Source organism: Canis aureus, chromosome 19 (assembly GCF_053574225.1).
Source record: "Canis aureus isolate CA01 chromosome 19, VMU_Caureus_v.1.0, whole genome shotgun sequence".
Taxonomy (NCBI): Eukaryota; Metazoa; Chordata; class Mammalia; order Carnivora; family Canidae; genus Canis; species Canis aureus.
In genome coordinates this window covers 47,269,948-47,284,301 of record NC_135629.1, presented here as the reverse complement: position 1 = coordinate 47,284,301, position 14,354 = coordinate 47,269,948, and the positions used below count along the sequence as shown (strand labels likewise).

The 14,354-nt window shown below is 50.3% G+C and overlaps 1 protein-coding gene across 12 annotated transcripts in view; it reads right to left on the bottom strand.

Moving 5' to 3' along the window:
* EPS15L1 (epidermal growth factor receptor pathway substrate 15 like 1) overlaps positions 1-14,354 on the bottom strand; it is a 96,745-nt gene that overhangs the window by 41,301 nt on the left and 41,090 nt on the right. For all 12 annotated transcript variants that reach the window (XM_077859528.1, XM_077859532.1, XM_077859526.1 and 9 more), the window contains 5 exons: positions 11,481-11,638; positions 8,388-8,544; positions 7,689-7,774; positions 6,769-6,841; positions 327-488 (listed from right to left, as the gene is read on the bottom strand). In XM_077859528.1, the coding sequence (XP_077715654.1) occupies positions 327-488; positions 6,769-6,841; positions 7,689-7,774; positions 8,388-8,544; positions 11,481-11,638 (636 nt within the window). The remainder of the gene's footprint in view (positions 1-326; positions 489-6,768; positions 6,842-7,688; positions 7,775-8,387; positions 8,545-11,480; positions 11,639-14,354) is intronic.

Here is a 14,354-nt window from a genome sequence, read left to right as displayed (position 1 = left end):
ATCTGCTGAGGCTGCAGCCCCCAGTCTGTAACAAGCAGTGAAGACACCAAAGTGGGCAGAGGGGTGTGCTGGCCCTGCTGTGCTGTGAGTCAGGGGCCAGGGTGAGGTGTCCACACACACACAGGTTAGTAGGGATTAAGGCCATTCACCATATGGCTCAGTGGGAGAGACTGAGGTCAGGCCACAAATGTTTGGTTGCTTTCTCAAATTGTATGTCCAGCAACTCTATTAAACCAGGAGAATATTTCAGCCTTATGTTTCAAGGTCATTGTGAGCTCAAAGAAGCCCACAGGAAGCCCCCTTGCAGTGCTGGGTATGAGACTCACCATCTGGGTCTCATCCTGGCACTTCTGCCTGACATCGCTCAGCATGTCTCGGAGTTTGGCCTTCTGCTGATCCATTTCGTCAAGGCGGTCTTGGGCGTCCTGTTTCTGAGCTTCTAGTTCTTGCAAACTGCTTGTTTCCCGGTCTAAATCATTTTGTAATTCCTAGGGAAGAGTTGCATCGATTTACTTGAGACTGAGGTGACTGGGGCACATCCAAGATAACATGGTCTCAGCCTGGGCTGGAGCCCCCAGGACATCCTATAAAACTGCCCCCTGTCCCCAGTCTGCTCGACAGGCATCCTGCACACACCTGTTGTAAATGTGTGCATCTTGGCTCGGTGGCTGTGGCTTGATCTCTCACTAAGTTCCTTGGTAAATACATACTGATGGCCTAAGAAAGGCCAGGGGCCAGGAATGTGGTTGGGTCCCAGCAAGAAGAGCTGTCCAGTGACATGTGGTCAGGGGTGGGGAGAGGAGAGGCATTACCCAAACACAAACTGGGAGGAATGGAACCAAAAGGATGCATGGGTGCTGTTGGGTGGACCCAGGGTGCACACAGGGAGACTGGACTGATGCTCCATGGACAGAGGGAACCCCCAGAGAAGCACCACTTAGGATGGACCCAAAGGGCAAGCAGGCAGCAACCAAGTGAAGAGCCAGGAGGAAAGGAACCCGGCGGTGGGGAGCTGCAAGGGGGCCCCCAAGGTGGGGAAGGGGATGTTGGGCTCTAGTTTGAGCCAAAGGAAGCAGGGCCACACCAAAGAGACCACACTTGCTTCTGGGGAGGGAAGCCATTGCAGGAAGTTCAAGTATGGGCCTGGGACATGACAATTCTTACTGCTAACACTCCTCCAAATTGGCAGCATCTATCAAGGGGAAACATGCCGGTACCCTTGGATCTTATTATGAGAACTCTAGGAGAAGCATCTTAGAGATGTATGGCACATGCGACAACATGCAGCAAAACCTGTAAGCAATGTAAATTTCTACCAGGCAGGCCTGGTTAACCTTAGGGAAAGGTTACTCTAAGGGAAGCTGTACCTCATATTCTGAGGTACAATGTGAAGCAAATGACGCACAAGGCAGAATGCATGTGTATGTTGTATTGTGGCATTCGTGCAAACAGGAAGGAAAGAATATGCACAGATCTCTCCCCTTAAACATGCACATGACCTTCCTGGAAGGCCTCATGATAGCTAACGGACTGTATCTCTGAGGGGCCGAAGGAAACAGCGGAAAGCGTCTAGCCTTTCGGTTTCCAACCAGGCAAACGTCTTATCAAACGTCTTATAACTAAACTTAAAATAATGAATGGATGGGGCAGAGAAGATGGAAGCCGAGGGGGCTGATGAAGGGAGCAGGAGAGGACCTGGGCCTAGGTGAGATGGTGGCCATGGGAACCAAAGCAGAGGAAAGACTTGAGGGGACCTTTGGGGGTACAGAAAGATAGGGATGGTGAGACCAACCCCCAGGGCTGGCCTGGGCTGTGCGTTGCTGGTGCCATTTTAGGAAAAAAACCCAAAGCAGGCACAGGGTCTCCCCTCTACCTCGAGGACAAAAATGTCATGGCTCTCTCCTCTCTAGACAGCCAAAATACACCTCTGAGTTATTCTGGGAAGTTGGATTCTCTGCTCCCCAGTCTCCCTGCCCTTTAATTCAAGAAGCTGACTCTCAGTCTGACAAGTTTGGGGAAGAGAAGAGACTGGTGGTAGGGTGTCCAGGACATGGGTTTGCCACATCTGAGGGAAGAACAAGTAACAAAGGAGGAGGAGGAGACGAAGCAGGGAGGAGGGTCAGGCCCAGTGTGGTAGCCTGGGACACCAGGTGGCCAGCAGCCTGGGACATCAAGGAATCTTGGCCTCATTCTGTAATGAAGAGGGAAGAATCAAAGAGCCCCACAGGGACAAAGACCCCCATGGTTAGGATAGGAGCTGGGGTCAGAAAGGGGGAGATGTTTATGCAAAGAGAACACAGAAATAACCCAGACAACCTACAGACTCAATTCAAACCCAACCAGAATCCCCAGCTGCCTTCTGTGCAGTATCTGACAAGCTGATGCCAAAATTCATAAGGAAATGCAAGGGATTCAGAATAGTCAAAACAATCTTGAAAAAGAAGAAAAAAAGTTAGAGAACTCATACTTTTCAATTTCAAAATTTACAACAGACATACTCCAGATATATTGTAATAAGGCAAACATCACAAAAAAGCAAGCCAAATGAATTTTTTAGTTTCCTAGTACATATAAAAGTTATGTTAATATTATGCGGCAATCTATTAAGTATACGATAGCATTATGTCTAAAAATAAACATACGCACCTTAACTAAAAAATGCTTTATTGCTAAAAATTGCCCCCCATCATCTGAGCTTTCAGTGAGTCATAATCTCTGATCACAGATCACCATAACAAATATAACAATAATGAATAAGTCTGAAAGACTGCAAAAAATACCAAAATGGGACAGAGATACACAAAGTAAGCAAATGCTACTGGGAAAATGGTGCTGATAAATTTGCTTGACACAGGGTTGCCACCAACCTTCAATTTGTAAAACAAACAAAAAAACCCATGCAGTATCTGCAAAGCACAATCAAGTGAAATACAATAAAATGAGGTATGCCTCTAAGAAGCTACAGTCACTAAGACAGTATGGTACTGTCATAAGCAGAAATGGAGGTAGATCAGTGAGGTAAAATTGAGAGTCCAGAAATAAAGCCACACATCGATGGCCAAGTGCTATCCAACAGGGGTGCCAAGACCATTTAGTGGAGAAAGAACAGTTTTTTCAACAAATGATGCTGGGACAACTGGATCTCCACATGCAAAGAATGAAGTAGGATCCCTACCTCACACCATACACAAAAATTAACTGAAAAAAAGATCAAAGATCTAAATATAAGAGCTAAAATGATAAAATGTGGGGCCCCTGCGTGGCTCCTCCAGCTAAGCATCTGCCTTCAGTTCAGGTCATGATCCCAGGGTCCCGGGATTGAGCCTTATATCAGGCTCCCTGATCCAAGGGGAGTCTACTTCTCCCTCTGCCTCTCCCCCAGCTCATGCTCCCTCTCTCTCTCAAATAAATAAAATCTTTAAAAAAAAAAAAAAAAAAAAAAAAAGAGAGCATTGGGGGCAATGAGATACCACTCTATACCTACTAGGAAGGCTAAAATAAAAAATAGGAAATAAGTGTTAGGATATGGAGAAACAGGAACCCCTATGCATTATAGATTAGAATGTAAAATGGTAAAAAAAAAAAAAAAAGGTAAAATGGTGCAGCCACTTTGGAAAACAGTCCAGCAGATCCTCTAAAGGTTAAACATAGAGTTACTATACGGTCTGGCAATTCCACTCCTAGGTAATAGACAAAACAGAAGTGAAGTCATATGTCATTATGACTTGCACATGAAAGTTCAGAGCAATATCATTTGCAATAGCTAAAAAGTTGAAAAACTCAAATATTCATCAAGGGATGAACAGATGAACCAAATGTGGTCCAGCCATACCGCAGAGTATTACTCAGCCATAAAAATGAATAAAGCACTGAGACATCCTATGATGTGGTGAACCTTGACAACACAAGGCAGAGTGAAATAAGCCAGACACAAAGGACACACAATGTACGATTCCATTTACATGCAATGTCCAGATCAGGTAAATTCAGAGATAGAAAGTAGACAAGTGGCTGCTGGGGGGTTGGGAAGGGGAACAAGGACTGCTAATGGGGATGGGGCTCCCTTTTGGAGTAATGAAAGTGCTGAAGAACTGATAGTGGTAATGGTTGCACAACTCTGTGCACACATGAAACACCACTGAATTATGCACTTTAAGTGGATGGATTGTGTAGTGTGTGAGTTCTATCTCAGTAACGCTGTTTTCACAGAAAGAAAATAAAACGAAAAACCAGGCAAAGATGCTGCAGATGTTCACCAGAACAAAAGCGATGTAAATGGAAGTGAGAGACCCCAATGGAGGATGGGGAAGGGGTACCATGAGAACAGGACAGTGGGGGCTGAAGCCAAAGCATTGGCTGCCTAAAACCAAACATAAACAGGCCTGAGGACAAAGGACCCATACTCTATAGGGGGCCCAACCCGAAGACTGCTAGCGGGTGTGGCAAGTGATCATCTGGCCAGACTCATGTGGGGAAAGGTGGCAGGAACCAAAGCCAAACCTGGTTTTCACAGGGGGAACTTTTAAAAAATACACAGTGTTCTGTCTATGGCCAAAAAGCTACCAGTAAGCACTACAGCAGAGCCCCGGGCTGGCCTGCTTACAAATGAGGCCCCCCACAGAACAAGGGCCAGTCTGGCTGGCGCTGGGTTCCCTCCCTCCCAGCTCTGGGGGGCTATCAGGGCACACAAGAACCCTAGCACCTCAAAGGCTGCAGGTGTGTGCCATCAGAGCCCACCATCTAGGGTTCCAATTGGCTTGAATGCACCTAGCGCAGACCAGAGAGGACAGCACTTCCAGATGTCAGAATAAGTCACCACAAAGACCTGACATCTTCCTCAGAATCACCCAGAGCAGGCACCAGAGACCTGATGACTGGTTTCCTCAGTAGTTAAAGGACATCATAGCATCCAGATCCCCAGGGACCAGAATACAAACCAAAGCATGTTCATGGCAATCCAGACACAACAGGAAGGGAGAACCAGCCACACATCCTGTCACTGGCTGGGCCCAGCACAGGCATGAGGGAACACAAGGCCAGCTCCACCACACCACAGGGCTAAAAGGATGGAGCATGAGGGGATGCAGGTGACAGAGGAGCAAGAGTGTGTGTCTGAGGGATCAATTCTAGGACATGGATGGAAATCAGAGGCCTGAGAGAATAAAGTGACAGGATGAAAGTACTGTGGGGGCTTTCAGAAAAATAGTAACATCACCTGCAAGGTGCTCTTACAACTGAAGCAGCTCATTTGAGCAAAAAGCTCCTCCTGCCAGAGGCAGGCCAGTCCCTGCTTTCCAATCCAAAACATTCCAGGAGACCATCTACAGCCCCATCCTCACTGCTCACTTCTCACAGAGAGTGAGATGCTGGGAAAGGAAAGAAGGGTCTGGACACTGCACAGCACAAACTGATGGGTGTCCTGAAGCAGGGTGGGCACATCCACCCCACCTCACCCGCAGACCATAGCCATGACATTTCCCACAGATCGGTGAAATGTGCTATCCACCTAGTACCCCAGAGTCCTCCAGTCCCCTTGTGGGTAGTACAGGGGAGGGCCACCCAGCACCTCAGGAGCCCAAATGAGTCAGATGCTACTTAGTTCCCCTGGCTCGGGTCTACACCCTAGGAGGTGGACCAGAAAGAACCGGCCACTCCTGTGGTACACATGGCAGACAGTTGCTGCTCTTGGCTCTGTGAGCAGCCCAGGCATTGACCCTCATTGCCAGCTGGGGAGATAGAAGCCACCCATCCAGGTCACTCAGGTGAGACATGGTGGAGCTGGAGTCCTGCCTACTTGGCTGTGGTCCTCTCCCCTGGCCCAAGTCTGAGCTCAGAACATTCAAAGGACTCAAGTAGAGACCACCAGTACCAGTGGCAATTCTAGGGGTCACTCTCAGGGTGCCATAGCCACATCTAGTATTCTCACAGTGGCAGTGCCTTCTCTGTCCATTCAGACCCAAGGCATCGTGGGAACCCACGTCTCTTTGATGCTGCTGCTGCCCAGTGCTGACTGATTTGATCCTGATGCAGAATCCCTTTTGCTCAAATTATGAGAAGAGCAAGAAGGGCCCCAAGTGAGCGCTGAGCATGTGCCAGACCCCACTTTCCAGACCCACAACCCAGGAAAGTAAAACACTCATTACCAATGTCATACAAGATCCAGAGGTGTTGAGTAACTTGCCCAAGGTCACACAGCTAAGGAGAACTGGGTTCGAGCTCAGCAGTCAGACCCCCAGTCTCTGTGTCACCACCACCTGCTAGGAGACACTCCAGGAAGCAGGACTGTCCTGGAAAAAGGTTAGCAGCTACTGTCTAAACTTCAAAAACTGAGACTTGAGTGAAAAAAGCCAGACACAAAAGACCTCACATTGAATGTCCAGAACAGACACATTCATAGAAAAAGAAAGCAGATTAGTAGTTGCCAGGGGCTGGAAGGGGAGGTCACGGAGGAGAGGGGTGAGGGCCAGTGGTCATGGGGTTTCTTTTCAGGATGATGGAAATGTTCTGGAATGAAACAGAGGGAACAGCCAAGCAACATACTGAATATGCTAAAACCCACTGAATTAATTGTATCCTTTAAAGTGGCAAATTTTATGTAATGTGACTTATATAGCTCAATTGAAAAAAAAAAAAAAGACACCCCTGTCTATGGTTATAGGAAACTTAAAAATCCCACCTAGAAGCCCCCCAGAAGCCCCGACCCACAGACAGGCGTGGCCTGTGAGGTGCAGGTCATAGCTGCCTGCCCAGGGTGGGCACTATACTTACCTGTACTTCGTTGCTTTTCTGCCTGATTGCCTCTTCCTTTTCTCTGATGTCTTGTTCCAGGGAGTATTTCTCTCTGGGCATTGAAAGATTTCAGGGAAGCGCAGATGAGCGACAACATGACGACAGCCATCATGTATTTTCTCCACACCCGATTCCGTCCACACCCACAGAACCCAGCTCAGCTGGCTCCCAGCAACCGTGCACCCTACGTCATTCCTTCCCCTCAAGCATGAGTGGAATCTGCGGATATGATGAGGCATCACTCCCAGTGAGACCACTCGAGCCCCTGGAGCAGGGGGAAGTGGTCAGAGCGATGGCCAGGGTGAGGAGGGCTCAGCATGCCCTCACTGACCTTGCTCAGGGACGGCAAAGCATTTTTTGAGCCCTTCTGCTCACTGCCCTCCCCCAGAATTATCTGTGGTTTCAAAGAGGATCCCAGGGACACATAAAGTGGATGCATTTCTTTATGCCAGCTTCTGAGAGTGCAGACACCCCATCCAGAGCCCTTGTTTACAGGTGAGGAAACTGAGGCAGTAGGGACAGAGAGGAACCAGAGACCTGGACATGACACCTCTCTCAGTTTAGCTCTTGGTCTATTAATCTGAAGCCATTAATTTGCCATCTAAGGCTCAGTGGTCTTATGTGCAGAGGGAGAACAAGGCCTTCCTGAGGTTGGGGGTAGCAGCCCAGTAACACCTGCCTGAGACCCCCCCAGCCCACAGGGACTCCCGCAGACGCCATCACTCGAGCTTAGTTAAGTCAACTCAGGAAATCGGGGCGACATGCAGCCCTGCATTTCTGCTGCACAAACTTGGGATAGTCAACCTGCTGCACGCCTCACAGGCCCCTGGTGCTTGTGGTGCCAAGCTAGGGTGGGGCTGTGTGAGATCCAGGCTCACAGGGGAAGGAGCTTTAACCACCTTTGTAACTGAGCAATCTCCTGGCTGATATCATCAAGTTCCTTCACACCAGTAAACTCCCCGGATCCGAGACAACTTGAACCATCCTGGAACCAAATTCATATACAGAATTAAACATTGACAGGCTAAGGGGTGCCTGGGTGGCTCAGTCACCTAAGCATCCAACTCTTGGTTTTGGCTTAGGTCATAATCTTGGGGGTGTGAGACTGAGCTCAATGCTCAGCATGGAGCCTGCTTAAGATTCTCCTGTTCCCTCTCCCTCTGCCCCTCCTGCCTTAAAAAAAATTTGACAAACTAAGGGGTGCTTGGCTGGCTCAACTGGTAGAGCATGTGACTCTGGATCTCCAGCCCTACATGGGGTTCAGAGATTACTTAAAAATAAAATCTTTAAAAAAAAAAGTTTGACAAAAAAAAAAAAAAAAAATTGACAAGCTGACCTTACCACCCAGCAGGTCCTAGTAGGTCTTAGTATGAAGGACAGAATCATAGTATCTCCAATTCACAGTAGCCAAAGGGCCAGCATCCAGTCTGGAACACTATCCCAGTGGCCCAGACACCCCCCCAGACCCACCCCTGGGCCCCTGGTGAAAGCAGGCAAGGAAAGCAGGGCACTGGTCTGCTCACACGGGCCACTGCCGCCACCTGGTGGCAGGCCGCGGGAAACCACACAAACATGATGGGGTGGCCAGCAGTACTCACCGGGATGGGAGTGCCTCTCTCAGAGGGCGGGACCATGTCCGGTGACAGGACTTGAGGGGGGTCGATGCCTTTACTGACCTTCTGCTGAATGAAGTACATAGCTAATGCAAATTGGTCTTTACTTAACTTTCCCGTTTGCCTCGTATCGGCCAGGGCCCTGGGAGAAACGTGCAGATGCTAATTACACATCGGAGACAAGAATTCGGCCCTGCATGGTAAGTACAAATCACAGAACCCATCCTTTTAAGAAATGAACAGTGACAATACAAACAATGGGGCACAGCAGCAACTTCTTTTCTACTGAACACCCCGACAGCAATCCCGACACCCCTCCCACCCAAGCACCCTGCCCTGCGGCTACTAGTTAAGGAGGGGGTTGTCAGGAGAGGAAGGGGGGCCTCACCTGGCTGGAGAACCACCAAACCCCACCTCACAGGCCAAGGTGGCAGGCCTCTGGGAAGAGCTCACTGGCAATAATCAGAAATGCCACCAACTCTCTATGGCCTATACATGGAGAACTGCAATGGTCCAGGATGGAGCAGCTGTTCTGACAGACACAGATGTTGGGCCCGACTGTGCACCCTTGGGTCTTTAGCCATAGCCCTGTAGCCTGGGTTATGTGAGCAGCCTGAGCTGCTGGCTTTTAATGGAGATGACAGCAGCAGCATTTTGGATTGTCGTCAAGAGGAGATGGGCCCCGGAAAGCCACACCTGACCATGCCGCACAGGACAGTCCCTCACTGCTAAGGTGTCCCTGCTCACTTGGCCTTCTGGCATCCTGGCTGACAGGCAAGGCAGCACGTAAACCAGCAGCACGCAGAACTCCTGCAAAGCCTGAGAGAGCAGCTCTGCAACCAGCCCAGTAACCAAGGAGCTGGCCATTATGGGAAGGAAAGCTTCAAGTGGTTGGACAAGGCCTCCAGGTCTAAAACTGTCTCATTCTGGCCACTCAAGAGGGTCTCACTTCCCACTACTCATAGTGACTGCAGAACAATGACGCCACTCTCTAACTCATAGGAGAAGAGAGCCAGGAATGGTAAACAGACTCGGGCCCAAACAGCCAATGAACAGAGCCAAGGGGAGGCAGAGACCCCACTGACTATCACTGATAAAGGCTGCTTTAAAAGCCTCTTCAGGGGCGCCTGGGTGGCTCAGTTAGTTAAGTGTCTGCCTTCGGCTCGGGGTCAGGATCTCAGGGTCCGGGGACCCAGCCCTACATCAGGCTCCCTGCTCAGTGGGGAGGTTTGCTTCTCCCTCTGCCACTCCCTCTGCTTATGCTCGCATTCTCTCAAAGAAATAAACGATCTTTTTCTAAAATGTTTTTGAAAATTAAAAATATAGAAACATCTTCATTCTTGTTGCAGTTTGAGGGCGAGATGTGCGGATTCTGCACATCAGGGCCAGTTCTGTCGCACACCCAGCCCACAGCTACTCCTGGGCCAAGGTCTCTTCTTTTAGGCCCTCTCTTGCTTCCTATCTCTAAAGGAGCATGGGCTCTGAGGCCCGCATGCCCGGTGCCTGGCCAGCCCCACCCATGACAGCTCAAGTGCACACCCTGGCTCCAGGGCTGTGCGCACACGCCCGCCCCCCCCCCCCCCCCCCCCCCCGCCCCGCCAGCCAGCCCTCCGGGCATGTTATCTGGATTTCAGTTATGGCTCTCTAGCTCCGGCTACCTGCAGACAAACTGAGACTGTCGTTTTACTTTCCCAGCAGTTATTCTAGAGCTTAGAGCTTGCTCACTCTGCCTTTTTCCTTTGCTTTTTTTTTTTCTTTTGGATTTTATTTATTTATTGAGAGACACAGAGAGGCAGAGACACAGGCAGAGGGAGAAGCAGGCTCCCTGTGGGGAGCCCGATGTCAGACTCAATCCCAGGACCCTAGGATCATGACCTGAGCCGAAGGCAGACACTCAACCATTAAGCCAACCAGGTGCCCCTTCCCTTTGCTCTTTATATGCAATGCTTTCTGCATTCCTTCTTTGAATCCAAGTATATTTCATGATTTCACTGTGCCATTTCCCTGTTGCTGCACCACTTACAGGTTGAGAGGACATCCCTACACAATGACCAGGGTGCTGCATCACTACCGTTGATCGCATGCATATCCACTTCAAGGTGATAAAGTGGACAATGCATTTCATTGGCTTCTAAAAGTGGGCACTGGAGTTGAAGGGCCAGAGAATGATTGCTCCTGACCTGTCAGAAGCCATCAGCCTCCCCAAGCTGTTTCGTGATTAACTCTGTGCGTCATACATTCCTTCTGAAGAGAAAGGGTAACAGCGTGTTTTTTCAGGTTGGGGACTCCCCTCACAATGTGGACGTCTATGAATGACTACCGAGGACAGTTATTTTCCCAACCTACTAACATGCAAAATTTCACTGCTCTTCTTTGGAGGGGTTCACCTCTCCAGAATTACATGGAAATTCTCTCCTTGACTCCCAAGTGAAGCTCCGCTAAGTCCCGAAGACAAAGTCAGAAAGTGACTTTCCCCACTGGCCAGTTACAAAAAGAGGCCTCCCAGCACCGTGAAGATTGCTCTGCTCTACCCTGCAGGAAAGTGGGGGTGAGGACGGCTCCCTGACTGGCCCTGAGGCATGGACCAGAGTCTTGTTGACTGCTCAGTCTCCTGATGGGAGCCAAGTCACTGACCACAGGGTCTCCCAGGAGCTGCTGGAATTATACTGCACACCGCCCCCATACAGGGGCAGGGCCAGGTGAGTGCACCCCAACTGGCTGTGGCAAAGGCCTATACCTCCTGCTAGAACCAGCATAACCAACAGCAAGAACTTGCCCCAGCCACTCAAGCATATCTCCCTAGAGCTCTCTAAAGGGTCCAAACAGGTGGAGAGAGAGCTGCCATGCCTAGGAACAGGGAAAGGGCCTTCACGCTTATACCTCACCAGCCCCTACCCAACCAGGCAGATCTGGAGGCCTGCTGCGGGGCTGGAGAGGTGGCCCTGACCGCCGCACTCTGATGGCCGCCTGCTTTCCTTCAGCACCAGCCTCACTTCCTCAGGGCCCTCGGAGCTACCCTCAGTCACTGCCTCTCCACAGGAGGCCCATACACACAGATGTCCAGCTACCCGTCCTTACCATATGTGTGCTAGAAGGTTCTGGGTGAGGCCTGAGTGCATGAAGATCTCCTTCACCTCCTGGCCACTCACATAGCCATCTAGGTCCAGGTCGGTCTTCAGGAATATCTCGTCAAATCGCATCTTATCTGCAACTGGCACCACCCAGCTCACTGTTGGCTGAAAGGGTTTCAAAATAGTTGGTCTTGAGCTTCTCGTCACCGTAAACATGTGCTATTAAAGCACTTCCATGTGTTCCTGATGGGAGGACTACTGAGTGCTTGTGGGTAGCACGGCTCCATGAACCAACAGGGCAGATAGGAGCCCTGTTCTGAGTGGGGAAACTGAGGCTGAGAGTAGTGAACACCACTCAGTCAGCCTCACCCAGCAGCCAAGGTGAGCCTTTCCCAGCCCATCGCAGCATCTCCTCCTCCTTATATTTAGATGGAGGTAAAGATCCAGCAGGTGAAGGGGGCTCGAAGGGAAGCTGATGACCTCCTTCCAGAGAAGGGCTCCAAGTGTGCAAGGCAAGACCCTCCTGACGGCCCATGTTAGAAGGACAGTCTCCTGACAACCAGGCAGCCCCACTCCCATGCCAGGATTTCTGGTCCTCTTGTCTTCTGCCTGCAAACACTGCTCTGCAGCTGCCAGAGGTATCCTTGATGCCCACCATCTGGGATTCTGTGCGGATTCCATCCTTTGCCCTGACTCAGTTCTCTGTGACACAGCAATCTCCCCATGAGGTGTTGGCACACACCCAGCACTGATGGGCAACCAATGAGGCAGACATGAAAATGGTGTCTGCTAGATGGGCAGGAACCCAGGGTCCCTGCGTGCTGGTGGGGGAATCTGGGCCCCGAACAAGCATGCCATCCACCCACAAGGGCCCCACCACCCTCGACAATGCTCTGGCAGATGGAAGTAAGAGAATCTGAGAGCCTCATGTGGTGCTATTTTGGCAGCTGTGGGGCTTGGCCCCTGCTACACGTGTGACCCCTCACGCTGCCTGCTCAGGTCTACATGAGAGGGCAAATGCCACCAAGGGTCTACCAGGGACCACGCACCTCCTAATTCAGGAAGATCGGGGCCCCTTCAACTGCTAATTCTGGACGCATCACCTCTGACCTTTAGCATGCTCATTGAACCAAGATCCACAGTGCCTCTGCTCCTTTTTCTAGGGATGTTTTTCCTCATCTGCTTTTTCTGAACAGGTCTCCCTCGCTATCCAAATCCAGCGTGATCCTGACGGGAGCACTGGGAATCCAGAAAGCAAGGGTGGGAAGCAACGGACACCATGGTACCCATATTATTTCAATTTCAGGATTCTGGATAGGGAAAATGATTTAGTCCAGCAAGGCTTTATCAGAATTTATGGACCAAATTCAAACAGCAAGGGCTCAGGCAGCAGTTCAGATAACAAGAGAGACTTGCACTTTGCTTGTTGCATTACGTGAATTTTTGTAAGCTACCCCAGAGTAGACGTAAAGATACACTTAAAAGACCGCTAATGAAGAAGAGGCTTGCTGCCTTTACACCCAGTAACTAGAGTAAGCGAAACCTCAAATGCCAAGAAACCTGAGAAGGCTGTAACAGCGGGTCAGACAAGCTATAAGTTGAGGGAGACGCTGGTTTCTGTGATCCACAAGTCCCAAGAGATTACAACCCTGGGATGACAAGAATCATGGTTGACCATGATTAACCTAACGATTAACCTGCAAACAAAATGAGCTTGCTGCCTGATTTCTGGGTCTCAGAGTATGTCAGCAGCAACACTCTGAAGCCTACATGGCTACAAATCCAACATGGGACAGCCTTCTCTTCAGAGCTGGTCTCCCAGAACGGGCTGGGTTTAAGGCTGGCTTAGCAGCCACAGGTCCCCCCCAGTAAAGAGCAACAGAACCTGGTAGCTAGAAGGAGCTGCACCCCACAGCTGGCAGGAGGACAGTACCTGGTGGCCCCTGCCTGGTGGGGAGAGAAGTGAGGGAGGGGACACCATGGTGACTGTGGGTCCCCGGAACTGCTTGCTCTCACATCTGTGATTCTAACAGCTGTCCCCATCCTTGGGGTGGGAAAGCACCCATTTCTTCCCACCCCCACCCACCCTGGTAACATAAGTCTAGTTGTAATCAGCAGCATGCTCCCAGGGTCTGGGGAGAGCCACCAGATCACCATGGACAGGAGTTACAAGGCTGGTCAACCTGCACCTGTTAGCAACTCTGGCCCCACTTGCCTCCTTGTCAGTTAAACCTGTCACCACTAACCTAACCTGCAGTACTTAGTAAGAACTTTCAGCAAGAATTTTGCAGACATAGGTGCTGCTTGTCTTGGAAAACAGCTTGTGCAGGTCTAAGTTATCAGTCTTGGCCCCCTCTCTGACTCCATCCCACCCTTCTTCCTGTTTCTAGAGGTTACCACTTGAGAGTCTTGACACAGACTAGTCCTCTGATGACTTTTTGTCATTCAGGTGTCAGCTCAGGTATCATCTCCTTAGTGACCTTCTAGCTGACCCCATCTGTAGGAGCACAGCCCTCTCCTCGCCCCAGTGCTTCCAGGCCAGGCCCTGTTCTGCTTTTCATAGTTACCTGACCTTCCTTGGTTTATTGATATGGTTATCATCTATCTCTCCAAGAAGCACAGAGGCCAGTCCCACAGTCACCGTGACATCCCCAGGACGTGCCAGGCACGGCTGGTGAGCTGCTGAGCTGGTTAAGATGCCCAGACTGGACCATCTGGACATGGGGCTTATTAATAGATACTCACCAACCTGAGGGGAAGCCCTGTCACCTCTGCCCCTCTGCCCAGCTGGGGCAGTGACAGGGGCTATGTTAGCCCCCCGACCAAACCACCTTGACCCTCTCAGAGAGGACTCTTGCTCTATGGTGTGGCGAGTTCCTGA